This window comes from Alosa sapidissima, chromosome 9 (assembly GCF_018492685.1).
Source record: "Alosa sapidissima isolate fAloSap1 chromosome 9, fAloSap1.pri, whole genome shotgun sequence".
NCBI classification, from domain to species: Eukaryota; Metazoa; Chordata; class Actinopteri; order Clupeiformes; family Clupeidae; genus Alosa; species Alosa sapidissima.
Genome location: NC_055965.1, coordinates 867,466 through 888,462, shown reverse-complemented (window position 1 = coordinate 888,462; position 20,997 = coordinate 867,466). Strand labels below are relative to the sequence as shown.

At 40.0% G+C, this 20,997-nt stretch overlaps 1 protein-coding gene across 1 annotated transcript in view; it reads right to left on the bottom strand.

The window, feature by feature from the left end:
• The window catches only part of LOC121718555 (heterogeneous nuclear ribonucleoprotein L-like), a 64,917-nt gene that overhangs the window by 14,844 nt on the left and 29,076 nt on the right, over positions 1-20,997 (bottom strand). The window contains exons 2-9 of the mRNA XM_042103580.1: positions 13,550-13,668; positions 12,139-12,376; positions 11,562-11,647; positions 10,012-10,108; positions 9,784-9,856; positions 8,742-8,813; positions 5,335-5,549; positions 1,284-1,405 (exon numbers count right to left, since the gene is read on the bottom strand). Coding sequence (XP_041959514.1) covers positions 1,284-1,405; positions 5,335-5,549; positions 8,742-8,813; positions 9,784-9,856; positions 10,012-10,108; positions 11,562-11,647; positions 12,139-12,376; positions 13,550-13,668 — 1,022 coding nt within the window. The remainder of the gene's footprint in view (positions 1-1,283; positions 1,406-5,334; positions 5,550-8,741; positions 8,814-9,783; positions 9,857-10,011; positions 10,109-11,561; positions 11,648-12,138; positions 12,377-13,549; positions 13,669-20,997) is intronic.

Here is a 20,997-nt window from a genome sequence, read left to right as displayed (position 1 = left end):
GAGGAAAAGTACATCTGTGCCAGGGATGTAGTGATAAAATAAGATTATAACCTGCATAATAACCTCCACCATTATCAAACATGTTCGAATGCCTTTTTAAAAAATCCGATACCGCATGGCGCAGTCCACCTCACCGAGATTGCAGAATTCATAGTTCACCCACCTCTTATTTTACCACTACATCCCTGGCACGAATGTACTTGTCCTCTCCTAAACGAAGGCAATTGGACATTTTATGGTCAATATTAGATTGGTGAGAACACTAAATATACTAGATCACCTGTAAGAATGTTTCAATCATTCTATCGTATGTCTTGGTGTTTTTATGAAATAAGAAAGCTATACATTTTTTCACTTTCTTAAGTGCTATACTTCTCATTAGCAGTTTTATGCCAAACCATGAAACATTAAGCTGCGTCCAAAAACGTCTTTAAAAATCTTCTGATATTGATCATGCATAGGGCAAAGAAAGACATGAGATCGTTGGTCTTGGAATTTTGAAAATGCATCACACTTAGAACCTCAAATTACTTGCAATACCCCGGCATTACCACAAGGAAATGGTCGTACGTCAAGTTTGAACCTGACGTGGAGATAAGCACTTTTCCACGTCAAAGACGGTTTTTATAAATCTGAGCGTTGGCATGGATGGCATCTGAGCGTACGCACGGTCTAAGATCAAATCTGTGCGTAAGAATGCTTTATAAATGAGGCCCCAGGTCTGAACAAAATCTGAGACGGTGCAGCCACAACCGTATCTGATTTGACACGGAAGAACTCTAATGTTTTTTTTTTTTGTTTAAGTCAAAACTTTGCTGTCTCTGTTTTTGCTCCATACTGCCTTTGGTAATCACTATATAACTATGAAATAGAGTTAAAATGATATAATGATATTATGATGTATATGATCTGAATTTCATGATTTTATTTCTTCGTAAAATTAACAGGGTAATGTATTCAAAAAGTGCTGTGCTTTCAAATCTCTTCTAGGCCCCAGCCGTGGCGCGGCTGGCTGGGGCACCTGCACCGTACGCCGGCGACCCGGGTTCGATTCCTGCCCTGTGGTCCTCTCCGGATCCCACCCCGACTCTCTCTCCCACTCGCTTCCTGTCATTCTCTACTGTCCTGTAAATTAAAGGCATAAAAGGCCAATAAAAGTATACTAAAAAAAAATAAAATCTCTTCTAATAGCTGCTCAGTGTAGGCAATATCTATCTAAATGCACAGCATAAGTAAACACATTATATGCCACTGATGAAAGGCAAGAGAAAGATGCCTCTCACCAGACATTAAGCCTCTTGCTGAAGACCTTGATGTTGTTGAGGTGTGTGATAGCTCGGTCCACAGCATATTCATCACCCATCTCCACCAATGCTGTGCCTGGCACACTCTTCATGAACTTCACCTGACAGAATCAAAAGGAATCTCAAACATCTAAGTGCTTTACTTAAGTATGCAAACTTCAACAATGTCATTATTTTCAGACAAAAAGCTAATACAAGCCCATTAATACATTAGATAGATAGATAGATAGATAGATAGATAGATAGATAGATACTTTATTGATCCACAAGGGGAAATTAAAGAATTAAACCCCATTAAACCCCACCTTCCATAAATAGTTAAAAATAAAGCTATTTTTTTTAATGTTAGGTGTTCCAATCATTAAACTAGGGGTCTGCCAAATAATTTGACTCCAAATTTCTCCCCTCAAAAAATAATTACAAAAATAATCTATAAATATATCAGCGAAGAGAGGGGATGATGTTTGTTTCAAAAATCGAAAGTAGCTGTGATAAACGATAGTAGCAAAGCCTACAAAATTGAAGTCGAAAGAACAGCAAATGTAAGTACTGTACATTGTACATAACTAATGTACTAATGTACATAACTAGTGATGTGATTTATTATCAATTTGTAAAGGTTATACAAAGTAGGATGTAATGTTAGGAATCCCTGATCAATGTGATCAAAATCACTCTCCCAGCCTAACCAAAGTTAACGCAAAGTCTACACCCATTACAAAACATTTCCCAATGGAGAGTGCCCAGACTCTCTTCACTAAGTGAAACGAAGCAATGAGTCTGGTGAAACCAGGCTAAAGGTGCACAGCTCCAAAAGGATGAATACCAGAGGGGTTGCTGAATGTCATTCTCGGGTGGATCTTTGGCTTATTTGAGGAGGTAACAAAAAATAGCTAAATGGGCACCAACGGTATAAAACACAATGTTTTAGTGCAGATCTTCAATGAGACAAGGACCCCTTGTCAGATACACAGGACCCTTAGCCTAGCCTATGAAAATGTGTGTGTTGCTAAACCAGGCAAATAAAATAAACTAATGTGTAGGGTTGCCTAGTGCCATTTGGAGTGGTGTTGTAGACCAAAACAATGCAAAACCATTACAATAATAATTATTCAAAGATTCATATATGTATAGAACATCTCATGCATCAGTTTTGGAGAGCCATATCCAATGAAAAATAAAAGGTACATTTTATTTTAAGCTATGATGAACTAGAACAGGGGTTCCCAAACTTTAACATGACAAGGACTTGGTCTTGGCTACAAGGTTCTAACCAAGGCCCTCCTTTTTGCAGGATGTCATCTAACCCATCGACGATACTAAAAATACTAAAAGCCTGTTTGTGTGTAAGGGGGGGTGAGGAAAAGGTGTGTGTGTATGGGGGTTAGGTGGGGGGCGGGGGGGTTACATGTGTGTGTGTGTGTGTGTGTGTGGGGGGGGGGGGTGATGAAATGGTGTGTGTAGGCAGAACGGGGGGGGGGGGGGTATGTGTGTAAACTAGAAATGCAATTCCAAGGAATTACCAGTGCATGAAAATGCTAAAGTTGTGATGTAAAATATCATGTATCATAGTTAAAATAGATAATACAGAGATGGTTACTACGGTGATGCTAGGATAGACATGGTGGCTGCATAGCTTAATAAAAGTTGATAGTTTAAAAGTAGACTGTTTAAAAGCTGAATGTAGTTAAAAGTTGTTGATAGCCAGTAGATAGTTTAAAAGTTGTTGATAGACAGCTAGTTTAATAGATAGTTTAAAAGTAGACCGTTTAAAAGTTGAAGGTAAATAGTTTAAAAGTTGTTGACAGACTGGAAGTTTAATGAATGTGTATAGGTAGATATTTGACGATAATTTGACGAAAGTTGGAATGGCTCTATAGTTTGCTAGCAGTTATGCTAAGATTTTTAACTATGCTAACCATGCTACTTAGCTAATGTTTTATAGCAGTGCTAGCAATGCTAACATGCTAACCATGCTACTTAGCTAATGTTTTCTAGCAGTTTAATGAATGTTGATATTCAAATAGTTTAATGGCTGTGTATAAGTAGATATTTGACGATAACTGAAAGTTGGAATGGCTCTAATGTTTGCTAGCAGTTATGCTAAGATTTTTAACTATGCTAACCATGCTACTTAGCTAATGTTTTAAGAGAGTTAAATTGTTAAATTGTTGACAGACTGGAAGTTTAATGAATGTGTATAGGTAGATATTTGACGATAATTTGACGAAAGTTGGAATGGCTCTATAGTTTGCTAGCAGTTATGCTAAGATTTTTAACTATGCTAACCATGCTACTTAGCTAATGTTTTATAGCAGTGCTAGCAATGCTAACATGCTAACCATGCTACTTAGCTAATGTTTTATAGCAGTTTAATGAATGTTGATATTCAAATAGTTTAATGGCTGTGTATAAGTAGATATTTGACGATAACTGAAAGTTGGAATGGCTCTAATGTTTGCTAGCAGTTATGCTAAGATTTTTAACTATGCTAACCATGTTACTTAGCTAATGTTTTATAGCAGTGCTAGCAATGCTAACTATGCTAACCATGCTACTTAGCTAGCTTAGCTAAAATTTTCTAGCAGTTTTGCTAAACATGCTAACTATGCTAGCAATGCTAACATGCTAACTATATTAACCATGTGACTTAGCTAACCTAGCTTATCATTTTTAGTAGTTATGCTAACTATGCTAACTAACATGCTAACTATACTAAACATGTGACTTAGCTAACCTAGCTAATCATTTTAGTAGTTATGCTAACTATGCTAACTAGAATGCTAACAATATTAACATGCTAACTATGCTAACCATATGATTTAGCTAACCTAGCTAATCATTTTTAGTAGTTATGCTAACTAGCATGCTAACAATGCTAACTATGCTAACCATGTGATTTAGCTAACCTAGCTAATCATTTTTAGTAGTTATGATAACTATGCTAACTAGCATGTTAACAATGCTAACATGCTAACTATGCTAACCATGTTACTTAGCTAACTTAGCTAATCATTTTTAGCAGTTTTGCTAAAAATGCTAACTAGCATGCTAACAATGTTAACATGCTAACTATGCTAACCATGTTACTTAGCTAATCATTTTTAGCAGTTTTGCTAAAAATGCTAACAATGTTAGCAATGCTAACATGCTAACTATTCTAACTAGCTACAGTGGGTAGGAGTCATAGTTGATGACAAGTAACAGTTACAATGGCTGAACAGTTAAAAAGTTCAGTAGTTTAAAGGGTTAAATTGTTTAACAGTGAAATGTTGTAGTGAGGACTTTTATTTTGAAACATTTTTTGGCAGAGGAAGCAGTTGAACAGGATGTGTAGTCTTAATAGGGCCAGTTTGTATGCTTAAAGCCTGAGACTGGCAGTTGATCCAGGTGGCCTGAACACCTGCCATAGGATTCTAATTGCTTAACGGCCGTATTATGATGTCACAATCGGCAATGTTAAGTCTATGGGGATTTTTAAAAAGTTTTTCTTTAATAGTTTAAAAAGTATAAAAGTTTCAAAGTTGAAAAGACATAGCAGCTTCGTCCGTTTGAATACCTACGTTACAAAGTTTGAATGAAGTTTCTAAGTTAAACTGTTCAAGAGAAATAGCGTACGGAAAAAGTGGTAATCGGAATAATAATAAGAAGAAGTTGTTGCCTAGGAAGAACAGTACAGTGCATTTTCATGCACTGTAATAAATAATAAGATAAAATAAATAAATAAAAACCCTGAAGAGGTGCGAGGTTGATTAGGTATGATGAAGAGAATGATAGTTCAGCATCCTGGTGGCTTGTGGATAGAAACTGTCTCTATATCTGCTGGTACAAGTTCGCATGCTCTTGTACCTTCTACCAGACGGTAGGAGGGTGAAGAGACTGTGGCTGGGATGACTGGGGTCAGCGAGGATCCGCTTGGTCTTTCTCCTGCAGCGCTGGCTGTAAAGGTCCTGTTACCATCCCATGCTGTGATGTTGCCAGTCATACGTGCAACTACTACTGCTCTAATCTCTTCTAGATAACCACTCACCTTCTCAATGTTTCCATAGAGACAGAAGAGGTTAAAGATGCGGGTGCAGTTCATCTTCCCAGGGTGAAGGCCGCTCACCATGGCAACTGAGCTTGTGGCATGCCCCATGTAGGAGGAAGTCTGGGGTAAAGGATAAGCGACCACCTCTGGCAAATCATGTGAGCTTCTCTTAAATCTGGTGTTGGTGGGCAGTGGCAATAGGGGGCAGTGAGAGCCTAAAATGAGAATAAGGAAGAGGGAGCGAGGCAAGAGAGGGGACTTTGTCAACATGACACTGCATAATTGAAGGTCATTGGTCTTCCAACATAATTATCCAAAACACACAGCTAAAACTATCCAAGAATGGCTAAGAACAATAGTTTGGGTGGACCCAGACTAACCTGTTAACATGTTCATCTAGGTTCACCCAGGCTATTAAGAATAGTAAACTATTTTGGAGTGGCCTTCGAGCCTCTGAATCCTATTGAACATCTATATGGAAAGAGCTGAAACAAATAGTCTGGAGAAGACCTGAGGTGACTGGAGCAGTTTGCTCAGTGGAAAGAGTGGGCCAACCTGTATGCTGATGCAACTTTCTTTGTCTCACAGAGAGCTTCTAATGTCTATTGTAGGCAATAATTGCCTCCAACAGCGAAGCTACTTCTGGCGCTCAACAGAAGCGCTCTGTTTGCGGAGCTTATGCTGCAACAATTAGCTTTAACACGGCTCTTCAGAGTGCTGCAGAAAGTTCCATTCACATGAATGGGCCTTCCCAACGTTCGGAGGTCTGTTAAATCTATATTATCACTGGCAAAGTATATAATCACCGCTGTCAATGGCAATGGGTTTTGTGCTTCTGATTAATGTCTTTCAGATCACTCCACAAGAAGTCTGTTTGCTTATTTCAATGGAATTTCATTGAAAGTGAAAGTCAGCTAGTAACACGTTGCCACGCAACACCTGAAACTGTAAAGTTCTTCAATCTGTGTGGCGAACTATTTATTTTGTCAGCGGAAGCCACGAAATGGTAGCAAAATTATTTTTAAAGACCCATTCTTCTACACGAATGCACCTAAAACAAGTTGGATAGGTTGGATACTTGGATAGGCCCTCTCCTCTTAAGCCCAGATGAGTCCATGATTTCCAAAAAGAATTGCGAATTTTGATTGGTCTAACCACAGGACCTTTTTTCACGTTACCTCAGTCCATTTTAAACAAGCTCAGGCCCAGATAAGTCGGTGGTATTTATGTATCATGTCTAAATATAATTTTGGCTGTTGCATGGTAAAGTTTACACTAGAATTTCTCAATTGAGTATCAAACTGTGCTCATAGACAATGGTTATCAGAGGTTTTCCTGAGCCCATGCAATGATTTTTTTTTTATAGAGACAGGTCTGGTTTTAATGCAGTGCCATCTAAGGTCCAAAAGACCATGGCTAGTTGGCAAAGATTTCTCTGGATTCTCTGAATATTTTAATGATATTATGTACTGTAGATGATAAATTCCCCAAATTTTTCACAATTTCATGCTAAGAAGCATTAAAATTACATTGTTTCATCATTTGTCCACACCGGTTTACACAAAGTGATGAATACCCCTCTCTGGGATGCCCTTTTTCATACACAATCATGTTGCCCTCATTGTTATCATTGTTAGCCCTAATCAGTTGTGAAACATTCCTCCTTTTGTTTTCTTTATCATTACACAACTTTTCCAGCATTTTGTTACCCTGTCCCAACTTTTTTTGAAATGTGTTGCTGGTATCAAATTCTAAATGAATATATTTTCCATGAAATAGACAAATTTGTCATTTTCAACATTTGTTGTCTGTGTCCATTTGGCAACTAAATATGAGTTTACGAAATTTGCAGATTATTACATTCTGTTTTTATTCACATTTTACACAACGTCCCAACTCTTTCTGATTTGGGGTTGTAGTTAACAGTGGTGTAAATACAACCAGACAGCAGGTGTACAATCCTTGGCCGAAATGTGATGGGCCCATCATCAAACCTGTATATGATAATTGCAAATAATTCAAATGAGGGTTAAAACAAATTAACCTCCTAAGTTAGTATGTAATTTTTATAAAGGAATGAACACCACTATTTTTACACCCACTTTACAGTACATCACAGTCATGGTGACCCTGTTGGTATAGGTAATATATTTTTTATGGTGATTTCATTCTCATTGAGATGTTTTAAAATGAAATGTTAGCTTAGAAAAAAAAATACTTTCAACTTATTATTCTTTTATTATTATTATTCTCAAATTTACAAAGGAACAAGGCCTACTGGAAGCTTGGAAATATGTTTATCCAATGATCTTACTTCCCGTCATTTGTGCTTGGATGTTCATCTAACAGTCTTAAAGGCCATTCATGTCAGGAACGTACGATAACTAGAAAATTAACTATAACTATAACCATAAAAGCTTCCACACTGACCAATGGTATTCGCTGCTTATCGCAGTTATCGTTATAGTTTATGTGTGGACGTTGTCATTCATATTAGCTTTTTTTGCCGTTATCTTTCTAGTTATCGTTCTTAGTGTGAAGGACACTTTAGCCAAGGAAGTTGGACAGAATACCCACAGAGTTAACGTCTAATGGCCAAATTACAGGTTTATTTTTGTTATAGAGTAGGAATAGCACTTGTTAAGTATAAGTATATATACTTTTTTGATCCCATGAGGGAAATTTGGTCTCGGCATTTAACCCAATCGGTGAATTAGTGAAACACACACAGCACACAGTGAGGTGAAGCACACACTAATCCCGGCGCAGTGAGCTGCCTGCTTCAACGGCGGCGCTCGGGGAGCAGTGAGGGGTTAGGTGCCTTGCTCAAGGGCACTTCAGCCGCGACCCACTGGTCGGGGCTCGAACCGGCAAGCCTCCGGTTACAAGTCCAGAGTGCTAACCAGTGGGCCATGGCTGCCCACAAGTTACCTGTTACCTGTCATATGTGCACTTCTGGCCACTGTGCCATGTTATATAAAATTGTGTTAAACACTGGCCCATTCAAAAAATGCTAGACCCATACAGTACGTGGCTAATGGCTCCAGGGAAACTGGCGCCTGCAATTGGTATCTGTAAGTTACTTTGGATCAAGGCGTCAAAAACTAAAATACCAGTTTTCAGCGCTGTATGTTGATCTCACAAATTAGATTTGCCTACTTTAACTAATTGAAAAGATATTGCTGTAAAAACTGAAAGTGAGTCGGCTGCCTTTTTGGATATCACGTTATCACAATGTAATGACACACTACTGTCTGTAGTGTACACCTGTCAGACTGCATACAATGTTTTTTTTCCCCGGCATACAATGTTTTTTCTTCTTCTTTATTTGTAGAAAGGGTACCAACATATATTTATTTGGTGATCATTATTTTAAAATAAGAAAAAACATGAATAGAAGAACTGACCATAGCCATTATCTCCATAAGAAGAGGGATGCTCCCCTAAAATGGCCTGTCGCTGTCTTCCTTTGGTACGTTCTGAAATCAGACATTTAACAGAGGAGTGTGAAATAAATACATTGTTCAAAAACAAACACACCTTTCAATCAGCTAACAACATAGTAATCCATGACAAATGTGTTTTACTGCTTTGGTTTTAATGTGACACAACACAGCTCAATCCAAAATGGCCAATTTAAAAAGAGAGCTGTTTTTAAGGCCTCAAAGAGTAAGGTTCATAGTAAGCAAATAAAAAAGGTAATTTCCAGCGAATGTGAGGTGGAAGTCCTCTTATCCAACAAAATGGCGTGAGTGGCAGAGTGTGGCAGTGGTTTTTAGAGTCAGAGACCATGAGCTTGAAAGATGGCGTTGGCAACATTTTTGTGCGTACACAAGTTTTGTACATGAGGCCCTAGGTGTAGACACAGACACCTGGGACCTGATATACAAAGCTTGCGTATGCACAAAAACACAAAGACACACGCACACATATGCACGCATGCACACACACACACACACACACACACACACACACACACACACACACAAGCATTAAGACACACGTACACACGCACACACATGCCTGCACACACACACGCACACATGAACACACACACACACACACACACACAAGCACAGATACGCATGCACACACACACACAGGCATGCATACACACAGACATGCAAGCATGCACGCACACACATAAACACACCCACTCACACACACAAACACTTTGTGGAGGTTTGCGTTCTTGAGTGGCCTTGTAGTTAGCATATTAAAATGAGTAGGATTGACAGAGGAGAGAGGGTGAAGTGCAGTAATTGTGCATGTGCGCTTAATTTCAAGTTAATTGGAATGTACAAAGAAAAGGTGCATGGAATGCTGCGTGCATCAAGTTTTAGGTTTGCGTGTATGCAACATTTTAGTATGAATTCCACATAACATGAAATAAACAAAGAAATACACACTCACAGAGTAACACACATAGAATCGCACAGATGTTCTCACCTCTCCTGACGAGAAAGGGCTTTGTGTAGTCCCAGCTGTCATTATCATTTCTGATTACATTGAGGCGTGAGGGCTGCAATGAGGGGGCGAAAGAGAGCACAGCGGCACTGCATGTGTGTTAGAGTGACTGTGAGTGTGAAGAGTGCACCTGTGTGTGTGTGTGTGTGTATGCATGCATGCTGCCAGAGTGTGTGTGTGTATGGATGTGTGTAAGCACTGCAGATTTACCCGCGCATATTCAATTTTCAAAGTGCAGCATCCTGCATATATGTCTGCTCCATTTAGGGCGGCTTTCGCCCTCTGGGCATTCTGAATGGACTCAAATGTGAGAGGAGGCAAGTCAAGGAATAGAAGGTTTGAGGGTTGGAATTCTTGAACAAAGCATTATTTTCCCAGGGTTTGAAAAAAGGTCATTGGAGTTTACTAAAACACAAACAAAACACACACACAAAAAAAAACATTCTGATATACACTCTCTTAATAAAAAAGGCAGAAATTGTGGTAGGTACTGCCAAATTGGGCAGCCGTGGCCCACTGGTTAGCACTCTGGACTTGTAACCGGAGGGTTGCCGGTTCGAGCCCTGACCAGTGGGCCGCGGCTGACGTGCCCTTGAGCAAGGCACCTAACCCCTCACTGCTCCCCGAGCGCCGCCGTTGAAGCAGGCAGCTCACTGCGCCGGGATTAGTGTGTGCTTCACCTCACTGTGTGTTGTGTGTGTTTCACTAATTCACCGATTGGGTTAAATGCAGAGACCAAATTTCCCTCACAGGATCAAAAAAGTATATACTGTATACTTATACTTATACTTATACAAAGGTCATGCTATCCATAAACACTAGAAGTGTTTACATGCACAGATAAATGCACACTTATTCGGTAACACTTTATTTTAAGGTTCACATGTTAGCCACCAATACATACCTAATTAATACCTGTATTAGTGACTTGTAAGGCATGTGTTAGGCAACATTAACCATTTGTTAGGTGTGTATTCACTAATTTCTTGTTCATGACGAATTAGGCCTTTATTATTGATATAATCTTAATAATGACCTTGTAAGCCTTGATCTCTACATACTAATTAGTAGTAAGTACCCAAATAGAATATAGCATAACCTACTTGTATACTGTCTGAATAAATCCCAAATAGTAGGAGAACAGTTGTAGAATAAGCAAGTGTATGGCTCAACCTCATTGCTGCATTTCACTGCCCAGGTTGCTGTGTGAAATAGCACTTAATAACTGGGAGATTGGCTCCCATTCTAAAGTGGAAACTGGTTCCTTGGTAGCAAGCGCATTATCATCAGTAATACCTCTGCAGAATGTACGAATTATTCTTACTCTTATAATGTTACTGTTTCTGCACTACAATGGTACTGTTACCACACTGCACATAGCTGTAAATCCTGTACAGTACATATCTGTTTATATATTTCATACTGAATATCCATATTTATTCTTTTTTCTTATATTATATTCTGTTAATACACTGCATATATCTATATTATTCTTACTATTATAATGTTGCTGCTACTACATTGCACATAACAAATGTATGTTGTTGTTGTTCATACATTTTGCACTTCTGGTTAGATGCATTTCGCTGTCTTTGTACTTGTACTCTGCACATATGACAATAAAGTTGAATCTAATCTAATCTAAAATAATCACCACAACAACCACCAACACTTTCATATTCTTGAGTTACTCAAACAAAGTCTCTAACTGTTATGGAGCCTTCTGTTTATTTTGTACAGTTAGACTCCAGAAAGGATATTCCACCATGGCCTGAATTCCGTTGCGCTTGAAGATCACTATACGCAGCACATTGCCAATAGGATTGCAGACTGTGTACAAAACATCCTAAGGCAGATAAGGGGAAAAATACAATGCAGTGTAAATCAGTGGTCAGTGATCATAACAATGCGCTGCTTATGTTCCTATGGAATCTTGTCAAATAGTGTAGACAACTTTGTGAAAAGGTGAAAGGTTTTACATTTACCTCAGTAACTAGCTTTAATCTCTAACTTCTGACAATGTTGACGAAGTTTCATGAAAATCAGGCCAGTAGTTGTTGTACAATTCAATTATATAATCAAATGTTTAATCTTTATTGACAGAGAGTATTGTCTATGTTATCATATAATTATTAGCTGCTGTGTGAGCTACTAATTATAACTTGGCAAGCTGCATGAGGCTTGCAAACCACACATTGATTAACATTGCGCTAGAAGATGTGCAGGACGTCTAATGTACAACAGGTTTAGGAGGATGTTTCTGTGGAAGAACAGTGTGAAGTAGATTAATCTCCAACTTTAGTGGACATGTAATACATGATGTGCAAAGAGTCTTACTGTAGTGATGGGGTAGAGTGGATTCTGGATGGAGAGTAGTAACACTTTGTTCCCACTATTTGGGTCATCTGCATTGGTGGGTCTTGTGATCCTCTTGCTGGTGGAGTAGTTGAAGAAGGCCTGCTGGCCGGCAATGTATACAGCTTCTTTAGCCCCATAGGTCACACAACGGTCAGCGCTGTCAAGGTTTTCAAACTCTACCAATGCCTGCCTCTTGAATGGCATCATCATTACATAGCTGTCAGACAAAGAAACATTAATAAAGTTATTAGCCGCACAACGAAGTGACATGAGAAAATGTGACATACACGCACATTACAGAATCTCCGTGTGGTTGTCGAGTGAGGGGTGGGAGCTTGTAGAGTTCGCAAGAGGCGAGATACACTATGACGCAGAATATATGCGGCCGCTGTCACATCTGCTAGCCTACTGTTTTTGTTTACAACAGACAGCATGTAGGGTGAATACAGCAGTGTGCTCGTTTTGAATGTTGTTGCAACAATGAAGCATGTATTCCGTTACATCCAAAACTTCCGCAGCATCGATGAAAGTTTGGAGCATGACCTACAGACAATTCCAAGAGATTACGACAATGAATGGTGAGTGGTGAACGAATCTGTTACTGTTTACTGTACTGCAAAACTGTTTATCTAATAAAATCTAACCAAGTCTTATTAATCTTATATCAAGATCAAAATATCAAGTTTGTATTGTTTCCAGTATAAAGAGACTTACTTAGCACTTTCTCATAAAATAATTTGACTTAATTTAAGAAGAGTTTGATTTCTTTTAAGACGTCTCATCCTGAAATCGCAAATTTGTCTCCCAGTGCGCCAAGCAAATTTGTTCTAAAAACAAGCAAATTTGTCTGCCAGTGCGTTGAGTAAATTTTTCTTGAAAAGACTCCTTAAAATAAGTCAAAGTGTTCTTAAATTAAGTCAAAATGATCTTTTGAGAGAGCGCTAGGTAAGACTGTTCATACTAAAAACAATACCGAATAGATTTTTTGATTTTAATATAAGATTAATAACACTTGGTTAGATTTTATTTTGTGTAACCTTTTTTACATTTAAATGTATTTTTGAAATGTATTTTTAAAACATATAATACATATAATATCATAATATGTTTAATACATAGACACATACAATTATATTTCAAATAACAGCAAAGAATGTGTACCAAATGTTGAGGGAAAAAACATTAAAGTAACATAAGCAAGCAATTCCCATTAAAGTAACATCAATTCCCTTTTTGTTATCAGTTTACAACGTATTGGGTGCCTATTGAGCACTACAGGGGTACCCATTTTGTCATGTTCCTACAGTAAAAACATACAACATACATAAACAAGTGTAAAATAACTATGGTTGGACAACAACACATTTACAACAATGATAACTTATCTTACCAGATATTTCCAAATTTCTCCAAGGCCTCCACAAGATCAGCCTCCACTACAGACTCACACAGACCCCGCACATGGACTACAGGCGATGGAGCGATGCGGTGTGAGTTATCACCATTATCCTGAATAAATAGAGGAGGGTGTTATTATCTTGCAAGAACAAATCACTGACAATTCACTGATAATTCAGATTAGATTTTTACAGAGAAATCCAAGTTGTGATGATAAGATACATATTGTCCCAGTCTATGAAAACCAGATAATTGGAAAAAGATGACTTAGCAGGCCAAGCAGCGAAGGCACTCATTGTGTTTCTACCTTTTCTTAATATTATTCCTCTGCCATTGGAGTCCATTGGAGAAATTTGACACACTGATTAGGGATAGTCCCATGATTAATTTCACCAAGTTTCATGTCAGCACCTTGAGCGCTGTAGTGCCACCAACAGGTAAAGGTTGGACATGCGTTCACACACATAACTTTTGACCCATTTGCCCATTTTCGTCAAAAAGGAGGCATAATTGCAGTCAGTAGGGAAAAAAACGCTTTCGATGCACTCTATGACATTAATTTCCACCATATTGGATTTTCCGACATCTTGGATTTTATCGGAAACACCAAAAAGCTTTATCTTATCACCAATTGTATCCAATTTTCACCAAATTTGGCACAGGCCATCATCAGAACATGCCATACCACCATATTACTTTCTGGAATGATCATAGCCAATCAAAATCGGCGGTGCAAGTGGCAAACAGGAAATGAACTCATATCTCTTCAATGCTTTACTGTATCAAAACCAAAGTTTTGATACATAGACTCAGGAAATCATAGTTAGAATGTGCAAGAAAGTTAGTGACCTTTGACCTCTAGGGGTCTCTGAAATGACAAAAAATGATGTATGGCTTGTAACTGTTGATGTGTTTGGATTTAAAACACTTACTAGCTGTGTCTGTTAATACTCTGGGAGGTCCTAAGGCTGACACCTGCCAACGTTTGATGTCATGATAACTCCAAGGCTCTGTTTGGAGACAGATATGGTGGTCTCACCAATGGAGATTGAAGAGATATTGTTTTTTTTTCAAGCGTAGATGTGATGCCAATGAGTAACAGCTCAGTTTTCTTACTGTTGGATTTCAGATAACTGCTTGCCATCCATGTCTGTATGTCATGGAGACAAGCAATGAGGGTATTGGGAGGCAGAGTAGTAGTTTGGTGGACATAGAGCTGTGTGTCATTAGCATAAGAGTGAAAGTGGATGCTATAGTGCCTGAAGATGTTGTGACACCGTCACATTAATTTAAGTGTTCCTTTACATTTATTATTGCACGGAACATTATCTTGATTTCCTATAATGTTTATGTATGAGGAATGATATTCATATGTATATCTGTGTAATATATGTATTGTCCACTGTGGTTTTGGTAAGAATGTGGGGTGTCTCTTTAAGGCCTCGGCCGCCCGCGATTGCTATGACCACGCATACAAGCTTACTTAGGTGGGTGCGTCAGGTGTTTGGTGGGTCGGTGGAGAGATTCAGCAAATGCAGGGTGTTTGAATGCGTGGCGCCAGTATTGTTTGCTGCAGCCACATAGAGATAAAGCTAGTTCCCTTGGGTTCGAGAGCTCTTAAAACACGTCTTAAGAGACTGCTTTAATGGAGGAGAGGAGAAAACATTGTGCAACTGCATAGACTGTACCTCATACGCGCGTCTCCAGCAAGAGGACGTGCCCGGACCCCAAACTTCAACTTCGCGTGTTAACGTTGCCCGACGTTCAACGGATCTGGTGAGATCTATCTCGTTTGGGTATTTTTTGGCGTGGTATACCACTGAATCAGCGCTTGACCTTTTGCCTTTTTTGTTGTGGATTATTTATTTTTCGCTGCGCTCCGACAGAGGATTATTTTCGCGGCCTACCTGTTTTGTTTCCTGGTTGGAATATAAAGACTATAGCGCGATCCTGGGAAAGACCTGAAGTTTTCGTTTAGTTTGGACTTTTAGTTTAATTTTGGGGACTGAGACAAAGGGGGGGGGGGGGGGATTCAAGTATTGTGTGGTTGCACGGGATAATTGGTGTAATAATAATATACTGCACTAAGCGCGTCATTCAATTCAACTGTTTGGTGCGTCTTTTCTTGTATAATTAATCTATAGGACTGAAGAATGTCAATGATTCCGATGTAGATGAGTAGCCTCTCCCCTTTGGAAGTCCGTGCTGGAATGCCTCCCATGTGGTCCTCTGTGTCCAAGGCTCCCTTGCCGCGGGCTTCGCCCTGAATGGACTCCATGGCGGTGCAGTAGAGAGACTTCTGGGTCTGGGGGCGCTTCTGGTCGGGCGTGATTGGGCCCTCTCCGGCCGCGCTGTAATCCCCGAGACCAATATTTGTTTTTAAAGATGGTGTGAGTCTCTAGAACACCTGATGCAAGGAAGGAGGAGGAGGAGCAAAGAAGAGGAAAAAAAGTCAAAGCAAAATGGCGACAGCCGGTGCAGCTGACTCGGGCTCGACTGCTCCTACAGGGGCCAGTGGATCCCGGAAGTTGGCCTCACCTGAGGCTCCGGGCTCCTCAGGCACCTCCCAGACCTTGAAGAAAACCATCGGACACAGGGGGGTGGACCCCACTGGAGAGACCACCTACAAAAAGACGACCTCCTCAGCTCTGAAGGGGGCGATCCAGCTGGGCATCACGTACACCGTGGGCAGTCTCAGTCAGAAGGCAGAGCGAGATGTGCTCATGCAGGACTTTGTCGTCGTAGAGAGCATCTTCTTTCCCAGTGAGGGCAGTAACCTGACCCCAGCTCACCACTACAGTGACTTCAGATTTAAGACGTACAGTGGGCAGTGCTTCGAATTGGCCAGCTTCACTCGCGGTCCGCGCGTGGGATCACTCGGTATCACGCGACTTTAATTTGTATTTTTCCAGTGAGACGCTGCAACAACCCAAACAACCGGTAGATGGCTCAAGTGAGCAGGGTGTCTCGTAAAAAGAAATGGAGCCTGGAAAACCCTACACAGACTTCACTACAGACTTTAGCAGACTGGTTTAGAAATAATGTAATAGCCAGAAATATGCCTGCCCTAATAAAGAAATATTTGGTTAACTGCGAGTGAATCCCGTTTGCAGCCGTAGAGACGCAGGACAAATTAAACATTCTGGTTTTCTCCGAGTGCAACGATGATAGACATCATTAGGACAAAATATAGAGTATTAACCTCCGTTGCTCAGCCAAATGCCTTCCTGTTACGTCCTGTTATCACGGAGTTAGGCCTACAGGCGATAAACGATTTTTGATGGTCACAAGTTTACTTCATTAGCGGTTTATTTTTTTGGATTATTAAAGAGTGTTTTTCATTTAAAGGTTTGACTTCGTGCTTATTCAGTAGAGCATTTAGTGCTCTCCCCAATCATAGACGTTCACATTGCATGTTTGTTTGTAATGGATGCAACCGCGAGATAGGCTATGCGTTTGACAATAAGTTGTTAACAGAACCAAGACATATAGCCCAGCAGCAATCTAGGGACTGATCGTTATTTATTGAAGGGGCCACCGGAGGAATTTTGAGTGCTTCAGTTGGAAGTTGCATGACCCTCTCTTGCCTGCTAGAAATTGTTCAATGACCCTCCGACAGAATTGTTAAAAAAAGACATGACCCTCCCCTGCCAATTGTCTTCCGCCCGCGCCACAACCACACACTTTGTGATAACATTCTTAAATCAATCTTTCCCGTGAGCTTGCATGCTACCAGTCCTTCCTTTTCAAATGTGTTGCGCCTGTTTGCACAATTTCACAAATAATCATATGTGATTAATAGTATGACAAATAATCCCTGTGCACGGGGACCGAAACAATGCATGCCAACGTTTTCCGTGTTTATCACGTATTTTAACTTGCCGTTTTAATGTTTTCCCGTAGAATATCCTATATTTTAATACTCTCATAACAGCCCTGCCATCGGGCCTGTCTCTGTGTTGCCCTGTTGCTACCCCTTGCCCTTCCAACGAAACAGATGTCTTCAAATCATCGTTTTCCTTGCTTGAAGGCGAACTTAGAGTGATGTTAACCTATTTAAGTTTAACGGCGCGATTGCCGTGAGAGCACGATTCATTGGCGCTTGCATGTTCGGCCTTATGTCTACGTGCGCACCTGAGGCTACTCAGCTGCAAGAGAAATAATTTCCCCTCTTTGTATGTTCACTGCAAGTTGGCCTACCATAACTTAACAACTCTGCACTGTAGACTGGCTATTTATATTTTTCTGTGAAATAAGCAAATGTATTTGTTCAACTTTATGAAGCAGAATTACGCATAGGGTACTTGGAACATAATACATTTGACAAAGGACAGATGAATGTTGCTAGTGACAAAATATTAACTTTCAGTGTTTTACGATGTCTTTGTCATGGGGAAGTGTTTTTCCCCATGCATTTATTCTAGGTTACTGTCAGTGACTGCCGTGAGAGAAGCGGGTTCTGTGTTTCGTTCATGTCAGTGACTGACGCGAGAGAAGCGGGGTCTGTGTTGTGTTGTGTTGCGTTGCGTTAATTTATTTTCATTGGGCATACCGTGCCGTGCCGTCCACAGCTCTTCAGTTCTGACAAAGCCAAAATTACTCCTTAGCGCGTTTGTATGGTTATATTGCTTGACGGGGGGGGGGGGGGGGGGGGGGGGGTCCCAAGCAGCTTTCAGCCATAAGGCTACTTTGAGAACATTTCAATTCACCCGACACTAATATTCAAAATGTTGAAAACTATTTCGGCATAGCCTATAAAGCAGTTTAATTAAATGGAATGTTAGTTGTAAACAAACGAGCTACTTGGTGAGGCTTGGCCTCACAGATGCGCTCGTGCCTTAGATGGCAGGAAAAATCTTCACGATAGGCCTATTAACTAACCACCCGATTCACGTTGGCTGGGGGGAAGGGGGGCCATCAGACAATTGTGCCCAGTTAATCCGGCCCTTCCCCCCAAAAATCACACCTTCCCACCTCTGACAGCTTAAAAGAAGTCAAGAGGACTCCTTACTCACAGACCTATTCACAAACCTGCGGTTTTGAAATCCTATGCAGCTACAGGAGCTTCCAATCGCGAGGAAGCAATTTTGCATTGTAGGCATAACTAACATGCAATAACGCCGCCAACAACAACCAAAACTAGGCTAATCATTGTCAATATGTAAATTAAATGTAACATTATTGTGAATCAAATTAAAATGTTCTCTTTTGCAAACGTAGGCATAGTAACAGAATAATTTAATAATGTTACAAGATACTACATCAATCCGTATGTTTCATTGGGCTACTAGGCTATTTGTTTTGCCTTGATTCATTTAGGCTAGGCCTTTTTATTCAGGGGCCATATTCACAAAGAATTTTAAGGCTAAAAGTAGCTCCTAACTGGCGAATTTAGGAGCAACTCCTAAAAATAATGGGCGTGTCACTCCTAACTTTAGGACTCCTAATTTTTTCACAAAAAGTAATTCACGAAGCATTTTAGACCTAAAAGTAGCACCTAAGTCTGGGACAGCTTAAGTCGAGAGGACTCCTAACTCACTAAGACCTATTCATAAACAGCTTTTTTGTGGCATTTTACGTTGCGATGTTTTGAAATAGCCTATGCGCAACAGGAGCTTCCAATTGCAAGGGAACAATTTTGCATTCATAAAAGGGATGCAATAACGCCACCAACAACAACACAAACTACTCATTGTTAACATGGAAATGAAATGTAACGTTTCATTGTGAATCAAATTAAAATGTTCTCCTCTTTGCAAACGTAGCCTAGGGATATGGTGACAGATTCATTTAATAATGTTGCAACGGTAGGCTACTGCATCAATCCATAGGCCTATGTTTCATTAGGCTACTAAGCTATTTGTTTTGCCTTACTCTTTATTAATTTAGGCTAGGCCTTTTTATTCAGTTATTAATCATCTTCCGTCCTTCACACTACTTGTGTAGCGCACGCATTCTCCGACCTGTCACCTGTCGGTCATCATCGGAAGAGAGGTGTTTGGAATTCCCGCGTTACAATCGTCAGCCAATCAAGGTGGTCACTTCAGTCAAGCTTGTGCATGAGTAATGACGTCATCCATAGCCACGAAGACTCACTCCTAGTTTAGGAGTTGTCTGAAAGGCTTTGTGAATAACTTTTAAGAGAAAACTCCAATCTAAAATCTTTAAGTGCGATTTAGGAGTAGCCTACTCCTAGTAGTAAGATAAAAGCCTTTGTGAATAGCCTACGGCCCCAGTTATTCATCATCTCCCGTCCTTGTGTAGCGCACGCATTCTGAGACCTGTCACTCATCATCGTAAGGGAGGTGTTTGGAATCATGCCCGCGTTACAATCATCAGCCAATCAGCCAATCAAGGTGGTCACGCTTGCCCATTTACCCAAATTAATGGTCGAATATTACTGATGATCATTGTTATTTAAGAACATGCAGTGTGCGTAGGGTACCAAAAACATCTTGCTCGTAAAAAAGCATCATAACGCACATTCTGGCGGGTCTGTTATTTACTGTAGGCTGCGCAAACCACATGCCTTTATTTTGGGCAAGCCTGCAAGCCTGCGCTGACAGTAATCCTCCTGCCCCTGATAGGCCTACCACAGCTGTGGATAGTGTGGAATGTTCAAGTAATAACACAATCCAATGTGTGTCTCAATTGTCCCCCGCTGACCACCTCACACATTTCTCTAGATTTTGCAACGAACTTACATGACACAATGCCATAAAATATGCCAGTTTTAGGACACAGAATAATGTTTGTAATGATACCAGGTAGGCCAGGTATTGTCGAAGGTGCATGGTGAAGTGAAATTCTTACTTTGGAAAACAAACATTTGCCGATATCATCGCCGATCATCAGAATATTGCAATAGATTCTGTGTTCTGGACTGCAGGTAACTTGTTAAGCCAGTGGTTATCAAACTTTTATTTCATTCCCCACTTTGATCAAGGGGCATGACTGATGATAGTGGAGATAACGTGTTATCCCGAGGCTTTTGCAAGTCAGCATCTTCGACGGAAGTCTATTAAAAATTAAAAAAAGTTTTCGATGTCCCAAACGGAGAGCCATACTTTATTGTTTTTAACGATCTCTATGCTACTCACAAAAATGTAGGCATGGGGACATGATGAAGTAGGTTATCCAACTGTCGTGTGTTAAATTATTGTGATTACGAGCCAGTGGTTTTCAAACATTATGTGTGACTCGGACATCTAACTAAATGCAACAGGCTCATATCGTCCTCGCATTCGCAAAATGAGGACCAGTGTTTTGTCAAATTGCAAATAGCTATTCGTTTTAACTATTTTTTTTTTTTATGATAGTAGCCTATACAAAAAGCACTTTATACTATCTTAATATTGGAATATGGGGAGGGAAGTGGCGCGTCTGCAGTCAGGCAAATATGAATGTAATTCTGCGGCATAAAGCAGATGTAATTGTTTA